The following is a 19,500-nucleotide window of genomic DNA, read 5'->3' as shown; positions in this document are numbered from 1 at the left end:
CCCGCCCTACCCCCTTGAAGGATTCACAAGCAATGCATGACTTGCTAATTAGGGCGTAGCAACAAGGTGAACGAGAAACCATGAACACGGTCGAGCAGAATTATATCCACTCTGCTTTGGGTCCAGTAATAGTAAAGCTTCCCTTAAGACAATCACAGTTAGGCTTCCCTTGATATGAGCCAGTTATAAAGTAAAGTTCACGCTCCCAGCCGCAATATGGTTCTTGTGAATGGGTGAGTCAGTGAAAGGGCGGGCTAGAGAAAGGGGTCTAATGATGACCTGCTGAGGGAGGGGGAACTTGATCTAGGTCACCAGGCAGCGGGGAACAAGGACCTGTTGGAGGGCTTCTGTTTATAATCTCCACCAGGCGGAGAAAACCAATTTACTTTACCTGTGACCTCACCTATAGCACGAGCGCCCAAGAACGCCTCCACGTTTCTTAATTAATCGGGTAGTGGTCGTTAGGGAAATAAGATGCTATCTAAAAATCCTGTAAACAAAATATCTTCCAGTTACTCCTATTGAAAAATGCGAGCCCGGTCGGAACATTTGTACTGTCAGAAAATGTGTCATTCTAGCCATCGGAATAAATGTAACTAAGGGTGCATTTTATGGTATTGCAATGTAAATACATGATATGCGCTTGGCAAAACGTCAAATCGTATGAATGAAATGATTATTGGCCTCTTTACAAGTCTAGTGCAAAGAGAAATGCTGATGAGTCAGTAACGGACATACTTGGTGCATAATCAATAACATACAAAAAAATCATCTCTCTATGGTTGTAGCGATAGCTATGGGTAAGAGGCCGCGTGAAAGTAAGGATCTCAATCAGGTGGCATGCATGTAGGTGGCATGTATGTAAGCATGTCCATTCTTTAGCAGAAGACGTGCTTTAAGATTTTAAGATTCTCCTGGTCTTTTTATAATTTGTGAAGGTGTCTTCACTTGCATGACACTGTCATCAAAATATCAAACCTTTGTGACAAAAATATTTGCAAAATGATGTTTAGAGGTGTCCTTGAAAGACTTGAGGGGGGAAATTGGTTTATTTGTGTAATCTATTTCAGGTTACGAAAAGATCAGTGCGCAAATCAACATGGTCTACCACTTCCTACTTGTATGTTTACGCTTTCTGGGTTAATTACTTGTCAATGGTGGCAAAATAATTATTCGGACACGAGAACAAAGTCTGATCGAAATTGATAGCATAACCCTAGGCAAAGGGCGCGAGTTTCTCATTTCTTTTTACTCTCTAAATTAACAATAAACAGGATTGGTAAATCATTTGAATGTGAAGAGCCAATCTGCCGTGATAAACTGTAATTTGATATACTTAGTCAACCGTCGCGGACAACTATTAAAAAATAAAAGGCTACCACCCATTACCGACTATCATTAATAATTAATAAGACGCGATCACTGAAAAGCGAGGAAGGATCTGTAGTTCTCACAACCGCTAAACACGGACACGAAGTCTATTGGTCTTGTTCGTTTAAGGAAGCTGTCACATAGTAGTTTAGTTATAATGGTGATGGCTTGCCCGGACGGTGGAATTTAATGCTACAATATCAAGGACATTATAAAGGAAAGAAAACAGCGAGGAAACAAGTTTGAAGATGTCTATTGAATCTTTGTGAAGATCAAAAAGCTTAGCGTCACGGGAAGATTTGACCCGGTCAAAGATCAGTGAGAGTAAAATTGTCAAGGAGACATCAAGAATCCCAAGGTCAGAAGCAACCATGGCAGAGGGAGAAGGACTTTGGGCCGGTGATATCGAGCAAAGTTTTCAAGAAGCACTTGCTATTTATCCGCCATGCGGACGGCAAAAGATCATGTTATCAACTAAAGATAAGATGTATGGGCGGAACGAGTTGATCGCGCGCTACATTCTGATGAAAACAGGAAAAATGCGAACAAGAAAGCAAGTGGCAAGTCATATCCAAGTTCTGGCGAGAAAAAAGATAAGGCAAATTCAATCAAAGATCAAAGACAAGCCATACTTAGATGATAACATCCATGAAATGATGACGATGTCGTCGGCGGAGATTCTGTCGCCTGTTGTCCAACAGCGTCGCAGCAGTGAAGAAGAAATCTTTGACATGAGACATCATCAGCAAACGCATATAGTTAACCCGGAGCATGACTCTTTGAGAAGTCCAAACGAACCTCCGAGTCGCTCACCGCCTATGCTACACTTTCCAATGGAACACAGTTCCAAGCAACTAGAAGTGAACTTCACCCCTCCACGAACACCTCCCAAGCTGGAGCCTCTATGCCTCCAAGAAAGCACACTTCAAAGCAACCTTCACTGGGACGTCCCAGATATTAGTGGCGAGCTCCAAGAGCAAAACAATGAATATTATAGCAATATTGCTACCGGTGCGTCAACTGGAACTTGGCAAATTGTCCCTGAGACTGGGAGTCATAACTTTAGGAGTAAATGGGAGAGGATTCCCACGACAACATCATGCGCAGAGATACAAAGGGCTCAGCAAAGGTCGCTTCCAGAGACGCCATCTTTCGACGACTACCTCGCATTAGACGCAGATCAAACATGCCCTTCCATCGACTTTACTGGGATTTGAAATTTAAAAGTTCAAGTACCAACTTTATTTTAAGGTAGTGCTAATTATTTCTATATCAAAAGTAGGTAATTATCACTCTTTGAAATATAAATGTATATTGTACACGTAGCGTTAGTAATATCACATCGTGATTGTCAACAAGAAAAAAAACTTGTGTCGAGTTTCACACGGATTGTCATCCGAACTATGGGATATCATCTAGAAATTTCTGTCAAAATTTAAACCAATTTCGAAAAGACATTTTGTCACATGTCAATCAATGTCAATGCAAAAATTTGTTTACTTTTCGGAAACGTGCCTTATCCTTTTAATTCACATGCACTTGATTTGTTGACTTTTTGATCACGACACGTAGTATCATATTTATCGCGAAGCAAACCATCACAACCGTAACTACGAAAAGCAATCGAAAACACACGTAAACCATATCCAAAGATAAACAACTCGTTGTTATACATTTACACGTTTTGTGATAGATGGACTACTTTAAAACTCTATTTTTAACTGAAAAAACTCGCTTTCATGTTTTGATTTCTAGCCAAAAATTTCAGCCCATCATAGCTAACGATCGCCGTTTTATTTCAGTTTTATAATTTGAAAGATGAGTAAGACCTGCTTTGATTAGGCCTTTTTCAGAAAAGGTCACAGTAAAGCGTTTCCAAGTTCTGTTAGATATCGATCAATGAGTGATTCGGATGTATTGCTTTTTAATGTCGCATACACGGTTCAAACGCTTCAATTCCCTACCTGCCAAAAAATAAAGGACCTTGGCGGGACGCTTTTAATCTTGTCAAAAGACCACTCAAGCGCTAAATTCTATCTCTGTTGAAAACTAAACACCAAACACTGTTTTGTGGCAACATCTCACTAGGAAAAAGAAACCACATCTCGTACCAGAATTATTTCTATGCTCACTCAATCTCTTTAAAACATTTTACTAATCTTTTGTGGTGGAAGGAGAAATTGACTGTCGCCTTCACTATTAAGGGCTCTCCCAAAATCCTTAAATCAGCGACAATATATCTGCCAAGTTTATATTCACGGTTTAACTTCAATGTAACCATTGCAATTGTATAAAACTGTATATTCAAATAATTATTTTTATATTTGCAATTAGAATTAGAGTTTAAAAAATGGTCTCGATTAGGTTTTTGCCTAGTCTCGCAACAGGCCTGTACGCTGGGGAGTGCCGCCTTTCTTTTGAAAAAAAAAAAGAGTATTAGAAAAATACTTTGTACTGAGTATTCAAGGATCTTGAACACAGCATTTTTGTGCTCTACTTGCAGCTGTTTTTGTGAGTAAAAAAATGCTCACATCAAAACCAGGTCACGGGCCTGTGCGAGACTTATGCTGCATTCATACCAAAACCATGTTTAGTTAAACAAGGTTTTTCTTTGCCTGATAATTTGTTAAGTTTCTCATTTTGCTGAATTCTTACTAGCTAAATGATAACTCAGTAACATGTACAGCACAGTCTATTCAGTTTTGTTCTTGGTTCCGTCCACTCTTGGGAGATTGAGATTTAAACCAGTTTAATCAGACCACCTTTAAACTGGTTTAAATGCTGGTGTGAATGCGGTATAAGAATTAAGTCGAGACTCTACAAGCCTTTTGCATATCCTTTAGCTGTTAGATTTTGGATTTAGCGTCCATGATTTTTTCAAGCCTGCTGACTGCTTAAACCCTTCTTCGGAAACTTTTCCTTCCTTTTTCTTTCATGAATGAAATAGTAAGCTAAAAAAGTCCTGGGTTTCCGAGGATGAAAAAGACCCTTGATTCGACATTGGTTAGTGGTTTATTTTGAATATTGAAAATAAAATCAGCCATACATTAATTTAAACGCTAGCAATAGAATGAAGCTGTCTTGACTTAGGATGGATTTGTTTATATTCTGGATTTATGTAAATTAAAAAAACCCACAATAATATAAATAAAATAAAAGCTATTTTTGTTGCCATTCCTGAAAACCATGCACGTGTCAACCGGTCGAGTATTGTGATTGGTCAAAACTCAAAAATACAAATAAATCACGTGATTTCTGAACGTTTCTTTAGTCTGCTGGTCGGACACATATTTCACTACAAGACATCAATGAAGCAGATCTGTTTTTATTGATACCCATCACATTTGTCAATTCGTAAAACATCAAAGCAATTTCAAATCTGAATATCAAAGAAAAAATCAAGGAATATCCTTATTGAAATCATGTCATAGGATGCCAGTAATCTCGAAGCATCTAACTGAATATAATAACAGAAATTTCACTAATATCCAATAATTGTAAAGTATTTTCATCGCTGATAAAAATAAAAAGCTATTTTATTACCAGCTAGCTGTTGTTAATTTACCAATTGATGAGGTTTTTTTGGGGAAAGGAAAGAAACAGAAACTGCATCGACAAATAAATGCTATTTTCTTTTTTTTAAATCTAATAATTAATTCCATGCTATATAAATACTCATTTCTCATAGACATCAGGACACCAATAAAAACTTGGTGATGATATTCTTCATTTAGTGACTAAAACAAAAGCAAATTCTTTAAAAAAATAGAAAGATCCTTAGAAATACTCACAAGGAGCACAAAACTAGCAAAGAAACTATTGCAACATTTTCCGCGGTGACTGCATCCAATTTCTTATGTTTTTTTATTTTTCACCTGTCCTAAAATCCTGCTGTACTTCTTCCCACACCAACTTATTAGTCATAACATCAATAGCAACCATTGCTAAAATCTTTGCCTGCTTAAGTGTACTTTCATGGGCTACCTTTGTTTTTGCTGCTTCTGCAAACTCTGCTGTGTGGTTAGCAACATCTGTACCTATGTCGTAGTATGGGTGAATAGCAGGTTTGATGTGTGACACATTACCCATGTCTGTCGACCCAAATGGGATTTTTACTTGCTCTGATTTTGGAGGATACTTCAGACCAAAGCTCTCAGCATGAGTTTGGTAAAGTTTAGCTAGGGTGTTGTTTGTCACCAAATTGGAATAGAATGGAGTCGTGTTCCATTTTATATCAGCAGTGCAACCTGAAAGTATATAGAAAAAGAAAATTGGAAAACAACAAGCTTCTCTAATGCAAACATTTTGAGTCAGAATACAAAGTACTAGAACATGGTACAGGCTTCACTGAGAAACTGTGTTTGAACACAGGTCGGGTCAGTATTCAAAGATGGAATTTTCTAGAAGTACAGGAAGGTGTATTTCTACATAGGTGCATGATGAATCTCCCCACTTCAAAGATATTAGGCCAGAGGTGTTTATTTAACACCAATTATTGGGGGGTGGAAATGCTGAGGACACTGGCTTGAAATACACTCTTTCTTTATAAAAATGTCTAATTTTAAATTGATGATGGACTGTTTATCTTTAGAGCATTTTAAGGATGAATATGTTCTTAATGATGTCTTTAAATTTCAATGTAGTATAAAAATATCTCAATGATTCATTAGGAAAAAAGTTACTAAAAATAAATAGCAATTATATTTAAGGTTGTTATTATGAACACAATTTGAGTTTGCAGTTAAGAACACACTAGACAAACAAAACAATACTTCGCTGTTGCCTGAGCCTAAACAATTTCTAAACATGTTCTTAAAATCTGGTAAAATCTCAGGCTGGACATTCTTATATAATGGTTGTTATGAAAAAAGAGTGTAGTTAATTAATTATCTTCAGTCACAGTTCATGCAAACTAACCATTACATTTAAAACTGATGGGGTGTAGTCAGTTGCATGAAAAAGACATGTTAATTTGTACTAACTGTATACTTAAACTAAAGAAATACATTCCCATCACTTATCCTAAATTGCTATCAAAAATCATACTCACCAGTTGCTAAGGCAGCAGCTTTGAAACAAGCATGCACCTTTTGATGTAATACTTTGATGTCATTCTCTAATGGAGTCCTAATGTAGTATGACATTGATGCACTATCAGGTATAATATTTGGCTTTGCACCGCCATTAGTAACAACACCATGGACACGCCAAGTTGGCTTCATCTGCTGTCTAAGTGCACTGATACTATTATAAGCCAAGACAACAGCATCTAGGGCATTACGACCCTCCCATGGGAATGCCGCCGCATGGGAGGAATGACCGTGAAAAGTGACTGTCACATCCTCTCTTGCAAGGCAAGTGGCATAGACACAATTTAAAGGCTTTGGGTGTACCATCATGCAGATGTCGATGTCATCAAAGCATCCTTTGTCAATCATTTTCACCTTGCCTCCTCCATCTTCTTCAGCAGGGGTTCCAAGGATAACAACCCTGCCGATAGGGGCAGCGCTAGCTTCTAGTGCAGCCTTAAGACCTTTATAAATTAGAAAACATGAGAAGACTTATATTGAGACATTCAGGTTTGTCCCAAAGGAATTTTATTGCTGGTGTGCTAGGTTGAGTAACCAACTAAGTATTCAAAAGCCATAATTTAGTTGGCTTTTACCTTTTTAAAGCCAATGAAATTTACCATTATTATAAGTAACAATCCAGGAAAACGGAAAATATGCTTGTTTTAGTGCCATCTAAGGGTTAAAAACTTCGACAATCCTGCTGTAAATGTGCTGCCTGTAAGTCTAAATATAAATAAATTGCTACTATTAAAATTGCTACTATTGTTGGCTCTTTTACTAACCTAAGGCGCAGCCTACTCCAGCTTCTGAGATCAGATTATGGCCACATGCATGGCCTATACCAGGTAACGCATCATATTCACACATAATTCCAACAGTTATTCCTTCTTTCGAAGATCCTATTGAAGCACGGAAGGCTGTTTCTAGTCCACCCTGAGTATTATCGACTTCAAACCCGGCATTTTCGAAAAACTCAACGAGTTGAGAATGAGCATAGAATTCTTGAAATCCTAGCTCCGGTTTGTTCCATATTCGCTGGTTTAGATCGAACAGATCTTTTGCCCTGTTGTCGATTGCTTCCAGTGCAGATTTCTTCAATGCGTCCGCCATCTTGAATCGGATTGGCTGCGCACGACTGGCACTAGTCAGACAGCTATGAGTATGAGGGGGGAGTGGTCAGACAAAGGTAGGTTGTTGTTCTGCGCGGCGGGGGCAGTTCCAGCCAGAGCCAAGAGTCATGCAGGGTAAAATGAATTTTTAGTAACACGAAGGAGAGTTTTGGAAAACAGGAATAACATACTAGACAATAGGAAAAGCTTGATAATGGTTTTGGTGATAAAACCACCAACTATCCCAAATTTAACCCCCAACTAAGATAAGAGGGATCACCCGCAAATCGGCACCCTCCCCGCTGTAGCGGTCCGCCATGCCCACGAAAAAATGAAAACAACAACAAAAAATGCATAATCTTTTATTTATTTTTCTACATATTGGTAATGTTGTATTTTTTGGCGGTTTTGTTGTGGTTTTCACAGCGCAAAGAAGGGTGCGCGTGATTATATTTTCGCCACTGTATGAGGCAGGCTTATTGACATTTCACCAAACCACAGGAGAGTGACTATCACACATACATTTAATTGGAATTCTCTAACTACACACATAGAAAATCTTTATAAAATAAAGACACATATCAATATTTGGGTGACCTTCAAACCCGCACGGTCGATCTCTGTGAGGCCTGGGTCTAAGGCTTTTTAAGATTAGTGAGATAAAAATTTGACGAATCTGTCAGGTTTTTTTGGACAAATTCTTGCCACGAGTCTCAAGTTGACTGGAATCAGCATTTTTTACCATATTTTCTGGAGATCAGGGAGCGGGAAAACTTTAGCTCTTCTAAATATGGGCATCAATGACCATATAAGGCAATGCAAACGAAAGACACTATCCTTGGGGAATATGTTTGATATGTATTTTTTTGAATTTCAATACTTGTTTGCTTAACTGTCCACGCTTTTTATTGCTCAAATTTATAGTTCAGCTCTCCAGCTTTTAGTCGCGCCTTTACCTCTTAAATTCCATTTGATCTTGATTGATCCTCAACTACAAAGTTTCTTGACAAGAAGCCATATTACAAAACGTGACTTTTAAGTACAATTCACGTGCTCACTAGTCAGTCACGTGGCAAATCCCGTCTAGAGCCGTCAAAATAAACGGACGATAGAGAAGCTCATCACGTGTTTCGCGTTATTCACGTGTCTAGAGGCTGTCTAAGAGCCGTGGCACCATAAACCATAGAGAACCTGGCACGTGTTAGGCAAATGTTTATCACGTGTTTCGCGTTATTCACGTGTCTAGAGGCTGTCTAAGAGGCGTGGCGCCATACACCATAGAGAACCTGGCACGTGTTAGGCAAATGTTTATCACGTGTTTCGCGTTATTCACGTGTCTAGAGGCTGTCTAAGAGCCGTGGCGCCATACACCATAGAGAACCTGGCACGTGTTAGGCAAATGTTTATCACGTGTTAGCAATGGTACGTGACACAACAAATCAACTAGCACACTGGCGTGCCTGGCGAGAGCGTTGGGCCATGGTATAGACCAAGCCGCACATGATACGAGGTATATGGATGGGGCATTACCACTGTTCAACAGACCTTATGGCAAATTTCTATATAAAGGGGATCCTCTACCGTGGTCTCTACTGAAAATTTGCCTTTGTTCTGTCTATTTCGGCAATGGCATTCATGCTTAGTTTTCTTCTTTAGATCCAAGCAAGCGGTATAACTTCAATGTTATTTTTGGTGCGCTTGGAATGGTTTTTATTTGGCAATATAAAAGTCAGAATCTAAAAATTCCCTCATGCCAGTGAAACCACACGCATATCAATCAATCCCAGAATATCATCAGCATGAATGAAACAAATGGTAAAAACACAGCTAGCCCACTCAGAATCCTAGGCACGGCCTGGTTACAAAGGTCCTCTCGGCAGCAGTTGATCTCACAGGTAACTCTCCCGGACCCTTCATTGCATTCAGTGTAATTTCCCGCCGTGCACCGAGTAGGTCGAGCACACCCGAGGATATAGCCGTCGCTTATGTCCCCAACAATGGCGAGAGACCATTTAGCCTTGAGACATCGAGTAAAGTCTTCGGGACACTCGTATTCTTTTATTCTTCCATGGCACTCGTCGAATGAGTTTTCGCTGGCACATGAGTAGCATTTCAGGCCATTTGCTGAAAAAAAGTAATTTAGATTTCAATGAAAAGTATGAAACAATGAAACCCTGCTCTAAGATCGGCTGGATATGAGGGCTGCTCGATCAAGTGAAGGTCAATGTAGACAATTTTGTTTACTTCAATGACGTCCCATAATTTCCCACCTTGCCTTTTATTTCTTCAATTATCAGAAAAACAGAAAAAGCTGAAATAACGACTACTTATATGGGCCTTTTTCTTACACAAATACTGTACCATACAGTTATACTTTTACATGAAAGCTAGTCCACATAATCTTACTCAAACCATACCGCGAGTGTTTTGAATGTCGCAGACATAATATAGAGAAAAATTATGCGAGGCCAAGATTATCAGATAAAATAATGGTGTATATCCAGGAGCAAAATTTATGATACTTAATATTAGACTTGCAAAATGGACAAATGATATGATATGGATGTTTGCTACAGCTAGTAATATAAAAATGTCAACCGATTTCTCTCAAAATGACACAAGGCTTTGTTACTCAGTTTTTTTTTAAGATAAAATAATATTCAAATGAATGAACTTGGCTTAGGCTTTGTGTGTACTAGGCTTTATATCGTTTTCGTCGCTTTGTGATAACGTAAAAATAATTGCGAATTCCAATTCTTTACTATGAATTTTAATTCGCCCTTTTAAACGAATGTTACTCGATATTTTCTTTTACATGACATTGCGACCAAATTATGAACGGTGTCGGAAAGATAAGCGCAAGGTTTATAGCGCAAAAATTGGGAGAATAATTGCAAGAAAGATTTGACATTGTTTGTTTTTATTGCTCAGCTTTTATGTAAATCACACATGGATGCACGAAACCACTTAGTTTTCGATGAAAAAATCCCCTTTTTCGTTGCGTTTTCTGCTTAGCGGCATTTTAAGGTTGTATTTTCCTACCTTTATTAATTACAAGGAGAATTATAACTGCAAAACACGCCACAAACCAACAGGCTTTCTTCAAGTCCGGCATACTCCAAAACACCACAGTGTGTTTTGTATGATAAATGAATGTTTTCAATTTCCGTGTTGAATTGGTCTTTTTTGAGCTCAGATCCCTGATGTTTTCCTCCAAAAATTGGGAGCAATTTAGTCATGGAACCCAAGATCCTAAATACACACCACGACTTGATTATTTCTTGAGGAATTGCCGTGTTTTCCCCGACTTGACACTTGCTCGAGGATGGTTTAGTGGTTGAAATTAAATATGGAGATCTTTAATATTTAAACAGAATTGTGGCTTGAATATATTAAAAGCTTGTAGTGTGGGCTACATATAGATAATTATTATTAGCATTACTTAATTGAAATTAATGATTTCGACACCTTTTATAGTTCAAGAGTAAAGAAAACCTTTTATAGTGCCATATATTGACAATTAATTTTAGTCAACTTTGTAAGAAAATCTTGTTCAAAGTTTGATTTATTTTGCAAAATGTTTACTCATTCTTTAATTAAACAAAAGAGGATTTATTTATTTATTTTTAATAATAGAGGAAGATCTAGGGGTGGACCATTAGAAATTTGGGGAGGTGTGGTGTAGGCATATGTAGATTGTGCTCGGCACCTTTTGAGCAACTTTTGGCGTTTTGAGCAACTTTTCGAAGGACCAGCAACCTAGGGCAACTTTTGCCTTCCTTGGCAACTTTTGGGCAACAAACCGGTATAAAATCGATCCAAACCATAAAAAAGTTCGTTATTTCATTTAAAAATGGCCCCGGACAGTCCTCACTCGTTTTACGTGTGCCTACGAAGTTGAACAGCGGCTTTTAGTAACGGGCGTTAAAATTTCCGGCGGTTATATCGAGATTGCAAGGGACGCTGGGGCAACTCTCACAAGCGCATCAAAACTCTCACAAGCGCAAGAAAACCTAAAATCTGGCGTGAATGAAGGGAAAAACAGGCAACGGAAGAACGGTCCATCAAACTCGTCAAATGCAACATACGCTACGGGATCGTGTGAAAGAATTTCCAAAACAGCATTTTGTAGCGGAGAAAGTAGCGTGTAACGAGACGTAACCATATTTTATATACTAGAAGTTCTCGTGGAGAAGTGAAGTGCTCGAGCTCATAGATTGGTGAGTCATTCAATTGCAAGGGTTAAATCTATAGTCTTTTAGATTTGTGTGGGGCAGTTCGCACATTTTCCATAAGCCAGGTTTATGCAAGACCCCATTTTCTTTGCAGCCACTGTTTTGGCTGATCACTAACCCTTTCATGGTATCTCTGTTTGTTTTATAAGAGGAGTAGAACAAAAACAAATAGCTTGTAGTCTTATTTTATTAAACAAAAGAAATTATTTAATTGAAGCCATTGTATGTCTAGAAAAGAAAAGGTGAAGTCTGATAACCATAATAAACAATCTGATTAGCTGTGGAGGGGATGTGCAGTCATAGATATTATGGAAAGTAAGTATATTTTTAAAAAAGACTACTTTTTGGTGGTTGAGTGGGAGGGGCACAACCCGTGTGCCTACCCCGAGCTGCATGCCTGTACGTACGCAGTAAGCTATTTGGGTCTAAGTGATGGCCATGATAATAGCTACTGAAAAGATTACTGCTCATGTATTAACATATAGTGAACTATAAAGAATTTATGATCTCCTGGTTATCCCTAACAATAGCTTCTGCATGTAAGTACACTGCGTAAGTACACTGTAAGTGTTCAATGTAGCCCACTGATTTCTAAGGAATCTCTGTGTCTCATCCGGGGCTGTGTTTGCCTTGGTTTAAAATAATGAAGCAATCCATTTTTTTTTCTTGGGCAATGATTTGCAATCATAGTAGTTCTGGACTGGACATTGCTGTGGAAAAATAGACTCAAAATATAAAATACTGCAAACCCAGTATCGAGTAAAATAAAGCAATTTAATGTCTGATATTAGAAGGGCCGAGAAGCGGGGCAGAGAAGTGAGATTTTTCGGATTGATTTTACATTTCCCTTTATACAAAAGTCTCATCAAATAACGCAGAGATCTACTGAATGCTTATTATTTACCCGTCATCTTAGGAATTTGGTTGGTTTGTCTTCCCTTCATAAAGTTATTTCGCTCAGTTGCATTTATAAACATTCCCTGCTAGCAGAGGCCTCTTTTCTCTGTATTTCGCTGGGCTGGCGTTCGCGAGGAAAAGATACCTCTGCCATGGGTCGCTACTAATCCTGTTGCGCATGCGCCGCTGTTACTAAGCGACTGTGACATTGGGCGCATGACGTATGGCACCACCTTTCAATCAAATCTGTAAAATCTGTAACATAAACACCAGGGGCCGGTTCCTGAAAAGAGGATTAGCGCTAATCCAGGCATAAATCTGCTCTAATCTGGGCATAAGCTAATCCTTTTTTCAGGAACCGGCGTCAGCACGCGAAATAAAAACCAGCATACAAACAAATGGCGCGTTGTGATGTCTCTTATTCCCAGTAATTCTCCGCTAAGCAAACAACCAAGAATATCCGTTCAGAACTCGCCAAAAACTTCCAAAAAGAGGGTTTTCACAAAAGATAGTTGCTGTCTTATTTGCGGAAAAAATTTTAATACATCAGGGCAAAAAAGCTTTTTCAATGCTGTAAAAAACTGAAGGCCTTACGGAAACTATCGAAACTATCGTTGGTACGTCGATTAACTTCACCGAGCAATCTCGTCGGGTTTGTAAAGTTTGCAAGCGCAGAGTAGACTCAATAGTCAAGCGGCAGTCAATTTTACAGCAGGACAAGTTATCTTTGGTAGAGAAGTACAATAAATCGCGGTTTGAAGGTCACTGCCAAGTTGAAAAAGGCGGGACTCCAAAGCGTTCGCCTCAACGCTTCAAAAGAGCCTCAAAGGATAGCCCCTTGAAGCACCCGAACTCGACGAAAGCTCTAAAAATTGGGGAATCCTTTTTAAATTATGAAGATAATGATGAACTTGGAGTTTGCCCGTTAAATGAGGATCATCCAGCGAGCGCTGTTTTGCACGACCATTGTTATGCAAATAGGAAACCAACATTCCAACAGCAACAAGAAGATAATATCACCGGGGACAAATCTTTCTTGTCGTCATTGCTTGGCAATGGTTATTTTGAACATGAAGAAAGTAACGTAAAAGTTAGAGTTGAAGGAGCGACTGGGAACAACGATGGGCCGGCGAGTCAAGAAACAATTTCGTCATCTTCAAGCGAAAAAGTATCTGTTTCGGTAAGTAAACATTATTAAAAATCCCACTGTTCCGATTACAGGATGGGGTGTGAGTAACAGATTTTTGTTTTAAGTTCTTACACCCACTATTCCACTTAGTAGTTGCTGAATTTGGAGAAAAAGCCAAAATGGTAATTGTACTGTTTACGCTTTAGACTTACGCTTTAGGCCACCCAAAAATGTTTCGTTTCTGCTGTTGAAGTTGAAGTGCAGCGTCAAGGCGTATACTGTCAAACAGAAAGAAATCAGATAAGAAAAACATGTATGCAATCAGATGACGAGTGCGATAATATTAGAGAATTTTACTGCAGTGAAAGGGTTTTCCGATCGCAGCTTTTTTGGGGGGGCTACGCCTAAAAATGTAAACTCTCAGAAAATGTTTTTTTTTTTATGTAAGAAATAAGGCCCGATAAAATACAAATACTTCTCGTCCCTGCTGTTATTTTTAACTAAAATCCTATCATTGACTTAGTAAGCCCTTTTTGACATTTTCTCGACATTTGTATTCGTCAGTATAGAAAACAATCGTTTCGTATTCGACAGTGCAGAAAGATGGCTTTTGTTTGCGTTTATGATATGCAGTCAGTCCAAAATCTTAAAGCCTTCTTATTCGAGGTCGTGGATAGACAGATGACTTTGGAAGACAATTATAGGAATACAGGGAAAAACATTACCAGGGCCGTACAAGGAAATGACCAGGAGGGGCGTGGTTGTGCCCCCAATATTTTCTTAATTTTTCTGTATTGTGCCCCCCAATATTTCGAGGCATGCTACGGACCTGATGATCAACTAATCAATCCACCATTTGGAGATTCGGTTCCCTGCTAGCAGAGGCCTCTTTTCTCTGTATTTCGCTGGGAATACAGAGTAAAGAGGTCTCTGCTACCAGGGAAATTTTCTCTAAAACAATTCAAATTTTAGAGCTAACATGAACAATTACCTAACCTGCTATCAGAGGCTTTCTTCTCCTTTATTTCTCTCAGTTGTAAAAAAAATGATCTGTTATAATGATAAAGGACAAGAAAACATGAATCTCTCCTTTCATTGTAGATAACAGTTTACTACCCCTCAGGTCCAAGGAAAATCGAGATCAAAGATGAGCATATTGCGTGTGTAGTAAAGTACTTGGCTTTGGGGCTTAATCAGCTTGCTCTGTCTACCCTGCTTGGCAAGGCTACTGATTGTTTGGTGGCGAAGAAGATTGTCTTCAAAAGAATAGAAGAATAGTTGTTGGATCTCAGCTCAACTAAGTCACCCAGCACTCTGAGGCTTACTCGTCATGATTCACTGCCATTATTTAAACTCTCTGATTTTATTGAGGAATTAAAGACCAGAGCACCATTAACAACTGAACTGCTAGACTGCATATGCTGGTCAAAAACCAAGAAGCGTCAGAGGGCATCAGATGAGAACCCTGACTATACAGTTGTGGCTACTGTTGCAGCAACCATTCTTCGTAACCGGTGCATGCACATGTCAGCCTTGGCCTACCAGATTGGTCTTATCCTTCGTTTCTCTGGAACATCACAAACAGTTAGTATACACATGTTATCTTTTACTAGTATTACAGCTCACAAAAATACATTGCATCACTATTTACTCCAAAATTGAAATTTAAGTTGCTGTAAATGCTTGTTTATTGGCCCTTTTTATTTTTATTTAGTCGCAAGAGTGGGGGTTGGGCGCTTAGGTATTCATTATTTTAGCTGTGAGAGGGGTTTAATTTGAAGCAGGGCACTTGTTTGGTGAACGCTAAGCACAAAAGCAAAATTAGGGAGGGTCAGTTGTTATATTGCCTTTTGATAATAAAAGTAATTGTGTTTCTGTTTTAAGGGACTGGAAATTCTGAAAGCTCATGGTCTTACTGTCCACCCTACCCAGCTAACAGCCAAGGCAAAAGAAATGATCATGATCATGATCATGACAAGACTCTTCTTGAATGGAAGGGAAGTATTGAGAAGCACAAAGACACAATGCAGTGTTTAGAGATTGTAAGGCATTGTCTACTAAGCTTGAAAATCCTCCAGAACTACCCTCAATTGGACAGTTGTGTTCTTACCTTACAGCAGCTGATCTGAGTGATACATATTGCAGTGTGATAAATGCTATTGATACCAACATGGGCACCACAGATTTCTCCTCATTAAACCTGTCATGTCTCTACAATATGTCCCTACCTATCCATGTTATTCAGAGCATAGGAAGGGAGCTACTGGAGAAGCAAGTCAGTGCTGAAGTTGCCAAGAACACATTTACATTTGTTTCACATACAACACAACCAGGAGATGATGCTTTGAGTGCCATTAACAAATCTATTCAGATTGGAAAGCATTCAGCCCCTAGAGGGTACCAAATTATTGGAGACAACTAGGACTTGCACATCAATGCTAGACATATGGATAACTCGAACAAGAATAAGTCTCTTCATACATTTAATCTTGTTGCCATGGAGGATGTTGTCTCAGGCTCAAATCTACCAGATGTAACTCAAAGGACTCTTGACACTGTTCCAGTACATGAGTTTCAAAGCTAAAGAAAGATCTCATCCCACTATGGTCTCGTGTTATGGTTAAACAGCTACCAGCATTCCACTTTTTTAGGTCTGCAGTTGTGTACCATATACCCCATGAGTATAGCGAGGTGATGACTCTTCCATCCATTGAGGTGTGTTTATACATTGTTTGCTTAAATTTGTGGAGAGGTAATTTAAAAAGCTCTATTAAGCCCCTCCCCCTATCTAGAGCCCACTGAAAAGTTAAATATATACAAAGTTCTGATGTGACTTTTGTAGGGCTAGTCACCAAAAAGGGGTAAACCCAAGGGCTATCCACCAGGCGCTTTTATGTTGACAACAAGGAAATATACATTTTAGATCTTTCTTAGTCAAGTGCTCTCAAACTAACTATTTAGCGTCTTTCATATCTCGCTTTTCATTTTATTTTGATAGACACTAAAGAGAGTTTATTTATTTTAACAGGTACCCCTTGGTTGCCTGCCAAAGAATAAGACACTTAATGAAGACATGGTCGACATCATGGAGCACATCCAAGAAAAATATGTTCCTATGACACAAGCAAATGGGAGAAAGACCCCTGCTGACTTTGTTTGCTTTGGGGGTGATCAACTCACTGAGAAAAGAGCACGGAATATCCAGAAAGCACGTGCAGATGGAAGAGACGTTGATGACTCGCTAGTAGGTCTTTGGAACAAAAACGAAGATTGGCATGGTATTTGCATCGCATACCAGGTGACTTACAGGTTATTTCCTCATTTGAAGGTTATGGGGTGCCTTCAGCCCGTGGGAGGCAGAAAAACCCTGGATAGACACATCAGAGTTAATGGACAATGCTCATGTTATATGTAAAACTTGAATAATTGGGGAATAAGATAATCCAGTTTGTTTTTATATAACACGAGCATTGTCCATTAAATGTGATGAGTGTATGCAATTTCGTAGTTTTCAATGTTGTTTCTGATGTTTGTACTTTTTTTCCTTAATTACAGCTGGCTGTTGATGTTTTACGGAAGCCTAATTCAGTTATGGATTGGGGGACAATGACAAGCAATGCTATTGTTTCTGGGAATAACAATGCCCTCAAGGACACACTGGACCACTATGATTCAGTGAAAGAGTTCTTCGCAATTGAGGTGGATGCATTTATTATTGCTGCTACCCTCAATCATTTTGGAATGGAAGACACAACAAGTGTACCCCAAAAGATGCCAGAAAATCTAAAGAAATCAAGTAAAGAAGCTCAGAGAACATGGCTTCACAAGGAAATCAGTTCAATGCTTGAGTTGCTGGTAATGCCAGGGTACTCTAGGCTTCCTGGTATTATATCAGCTTACCATCCTCGTCCTGACCTACCATGCCGTGGACCAAATTGTGACAGAATTTTCAAGTATTCCAAATGTCGCATCCAGCACGAGGAAAGAGAGCACGATCTTGTGGCAGCAGATGAAGCAATAACGGAAAGTGAAAGCACATCAAATTATAATGAGGAAGATTACATTTTCAATTATGGTTGCCTCCATTTAAGTATTGGTCTTCTTCTTAGAGATGCAGATGACGCCGTGAAGGAAGGTGATGGTGAACGCCTCTTGAGAGTGTGGAACTTTCTTACTGTTTTTTATCAGCTGCATAAATACACCAAGTATGCGCTGGCTGCACTCCGTTTGAGAGCATCACAGCTTGCCTTGCTCACACCGAGAGAAGCACACAGATTAAAATGGAACCGTTTCTCATCCATCAAAGGGGTACAAGCCAAATGCATATCTAGAGACTTGAGGCTTGAAAAAATCAACAAAGTGTCAAAGGAATGCATTCGGGCCATGGGTGCACCAAACGTCAACAGCACATTGATCGAATCCTCAACGCAATCTACTGGGCCACTCTTAAAACTGTTGGAATGCTCAAAGCAAGACCTCGGACAGAAAGCACGCTCTACACATCACACAAACAAGATCAAGCAGCAAACATTTGTCACTGTGTTGGAGCAGGTCCACAAAAAGGCAAAGGTCTTCACTTTTCAGGCTGGAAGGAAGTATGCATCCTTTCCAACACTAAGTCGTGACCTCTTTGATGGTGTAAATGCCCAACTGCTACATCGCTGGATTTGCAAGCACCGAAAAAAGTGGCACAGGCAGAACCGACCTTATTACAAGATGCAGTAGTACCAGGAAACCTTACAAACCAAGTTCATGCTCTGGAAAGTTTGGTTGCCTTAGGCAAGTACCTGGATTTGCCTATGGGTCTTGGTAGCCTTTGATTGTTGAAAAAAGCGTATAATGATTTCTATCTGTACTGCTTTCATTTCTGCTTGTCAAAACACCCAACAAATATCATTGTTGCTCAATTGGGAAAGTTATTTCTGAACTACTGTAAATTGCAAACAGAAGCAGGTATGTTGCAGGCCCGTAGCCAAATTTAATATTTACAGTAAAAACCAGCAGGTAAGAACATAGATTATTTCAAGACTGGCAAAACAGGAGACAATCTACATTCTACTTCTTATTTTCTGGTTATAGGTTCTTAAATCAGTAGGTTTTTACATGTGGGTTTTTACTGTACCCACACCCTTCAAATTGCATATAAGATGCACATAAGGTTTTAATATTTTGCAGTTTTCTCCTAGTTCTAGTTGAAGAAAGATTTCAGTCCAGCTTGATGATGCTTCACCATATGGAGAATAGAAGCTGGCTTGGGAAAATAAATTGTATTTACATTTCTATGTATAAATGAGTAATATACATGCTGTATAAAACTACCAGTGCAGAGTAAAAGAGTACAGTAAGAGAATTGAATTATAAAAAAACCTGTTTTAGTATTATATTACATTATCAAATTTACAAAGGGTAGCTATTACGTAGCTTAGAGCATATAGAGAAATCCCCACCCATCAATGCTTTATGTATATTATTGTGTAAAGGATGTTCTTTTGAGGCAACAGTTTTGTCAAAAAAAGTAAAATCAGGATTAGCAAATGCAAAAATAATTGAATCCCTCATATTGAATAAGTCACTTGTATTTGTGTATAGTGTGGTTTCTTTACAGTTGAAATTAACTATTAAAATCAATCTATCATCTAAATCATCTAAGTTCATACTGAGAAAGCTTATGGCAGTATCAATGTCAT

General features: G+C 38.8%; 4 protein-coding genes and 2 long non-coding RNA genes across 6 annotated transcripts; 3 read left to right on the top strand and 3 right to left on the bottom strand.

Moving 5' to 3' along the window:
• The first annotated feature begins 936 nt into the window (after window positions 1-936).
• LOC5519498 (transcriptional enhancer factor TEF-4) lies at window positions 937-3,022 on the top strand. Its single transcript, XM_032364331.2, has one exon. The coding sequence runs from the start codon at window positions 1,743-1,745 to the stop codon at window positions 2,586-2,588; it is 846 nt and encodes a 281-aa protein (XP_032220222.1). The 5' UTR covers window positions 937-1,742; the 3' UTR covers window positions 2,589-3,022.
• Window positions 3,023-4,364: 1,342 nt separating this feature from the next.
• On the bottom strand, window positions 4,365-7,592 carry LOC5519497 (xaa-Arg dipeptidase). Its single transcript, XM_001639282.3, has 3 exons — window positions 7,226-7,592; window positions 6,422-6,904; window positions 4,365-5,618 (listed from the first exon to the last, which is right to left on the bottom strand). Exons 1-3 carry the CDS (start codon window positions 7,551-7,553, stop codon window positions 5,236-5,238), a joined length of 1,194 nt encoding a protein of 397 aa, XP_001639332.2. The 5' UTR covers window positions 7,554-7,592; the 3' UTR covers window positions 4,365-5,235.
• A 398-nt stretch (window positions 7,593-7,990) lies between these two features.
• LOC5519440 lies at window positions 7,991-10,894 on the bottom strand. Its single transcript, XM_001639281.3, has 2 exons — window positions 10,595-10,894; window positions 7,991-9,676 (listed from the first exon to the last, which is right to left on the bottom strand). Exons 1-2 carry the CDS (start codon window positions 10,665-10,667, stop codon window positions 9,330-9,332), a joined length of 420 nt encoding a protein of 139 aa, XP_001639331.2. The 5' UTR covers window positions 10,668-10,894; the 3' UTR covers window positions 7,991-9,329.
• A 1,064-nt stretch (window positions 10,895-11,958) lies between these two features.
• LOC116603315 lies at window positions 11,959-15,702 on the bottom strand. The gene is made up of 3 exons (XR_004290549.2): window positions 14,810-15,702; window positions 14,026-14,091; window positions 11,959-12,497 (listed from the first exon to the last, which is right to left on the bottom strand). It is a non-coding gene; the product is annotated as an uncharacterized LOC116603315 (long non-coding RNA).
• LOC125558978 lies at window positions 15,262-15,874 on the top strand. The gene is made up of 2 exons (XR_007306221.1): window positions 15,262-15,397; window positions 15,698-15,874. It is a non-coding gene; the product is annotated as an uncharacterized LOC125558978 (long non-coding RNA).
• A 517-nt stretch (window positions 15,875-16,391) lies between these two features.
• LOC116603311 lies at window positions 16,392-19,391 on the top strand. The gene is made up of 3 exons (XM_032364353.2): window positions 16,392-16,528; window positions 16,842-17,111; window positions 17,369-19,391. The coding sequence occupies exons 1-3, from the start codon at window positions 16,430-16,432 to the stop codon at window positions 18,536-18,538; spliced, it is 1,539 nt and encodes a 512-aa protein (XP_032220244.2). The 5' UTR covers window positions 16,392-16,429; the 3' UTR covers window positions 18,539-19,391.
• The last annotated feature ends 109 nt before the right edge of the window (window positions 19,392-19,500 follow it).

Source organism: Nematostella vectensis, chromosome 13, assembly GCF_932526225.1.
Source record: "Nematostella vectensis chromosome 13, jaNemVect1.1, whole genome shotgun sequence".
Taxonomy (NCBI): Eukaryota; Metazoa; Cnidaria; class Anthozoa; order Actiniaria; family Edwardsiidae; genus Nematostella; species Nematostella vectensis.
This window is presented reverse-complemented; position numbering and strand designations above follow the sequence as displayed.

What these genes read in the sequence shown, in the direction of transcription:
- LOC5519498 (XM_032364331.2), top strand. Translation starts at nt 1,743, where the DNA reads ATGGCAGAGGGAGAAGGACTTTGGGCCGGTGATATCGAGCAAAGTTTT.
- LOC5519497 (XM_001639282.3), bottom strand. Translation starts at nt 7,553, where the DNA reads ATGGCGGACGCATTGAAGAAATCTGCACTGGAAGCAATCGACAACAGG. An exon ending in TGGAGTAGGCTGCGCCTTAG is followed by an intron (nt 6,905 to 7,225) that starts GTTAGTAAAAGA and finishes TAATTTATAAAG; the next exon opens with GTCTTAAGGCTGCACTAGAA. An exon ending in AGCTGCTGCCTTAGCAACTG is followed by an intron (nt 5,619 to 6,421) that starts GTGAGTATGATT and finishes ATATACTTTCAG; the next exon opens with GTTGCACTGCTGATATAAAA.
- LOC5519440 (XM_001639281.3), bottom strand. Translation starts at nt 10,667, where the DNA reads ATGCCGGACTTGAAGAAAGCCTGTTGGTTTGTGGCGTGTTTTGCAGTT. An exon ending in TCTCCTTGTAATTAATAAAG is followed by an intron (nt 9,677 to 10,594) that starts GTAGGAAAATAC and finishes ACTTTTTTTCAG; the next exon opens with CAAATGGCCTGAAATGCTAC.
- LOC116603311 (XM_032364353.2), top strand. Translation starts at nt 16,430, where the DNA reads ATGGTTAAACAGCTACCAGCATTCCACTTTTTTAGGTCTGCAGTTGTG. An exon ending in TGACTCTTCCATCCATTGAG is followed by an intron (nt 16,529 to 16,841) that starts GTGTGTTTATAC and finishes TTATTTTAACAG; the next exon opens with GTACCCCTTGGTTGCCTGCC. An exon ending in GTATTTGCATCGCATACCAG is followed by an intron (nt 17,112 to 17,368) that starts GTGACTTACAGG and finishes CCTTAATTACAG; the next exon opens with CTGGCTGTTGATGTTTTACG.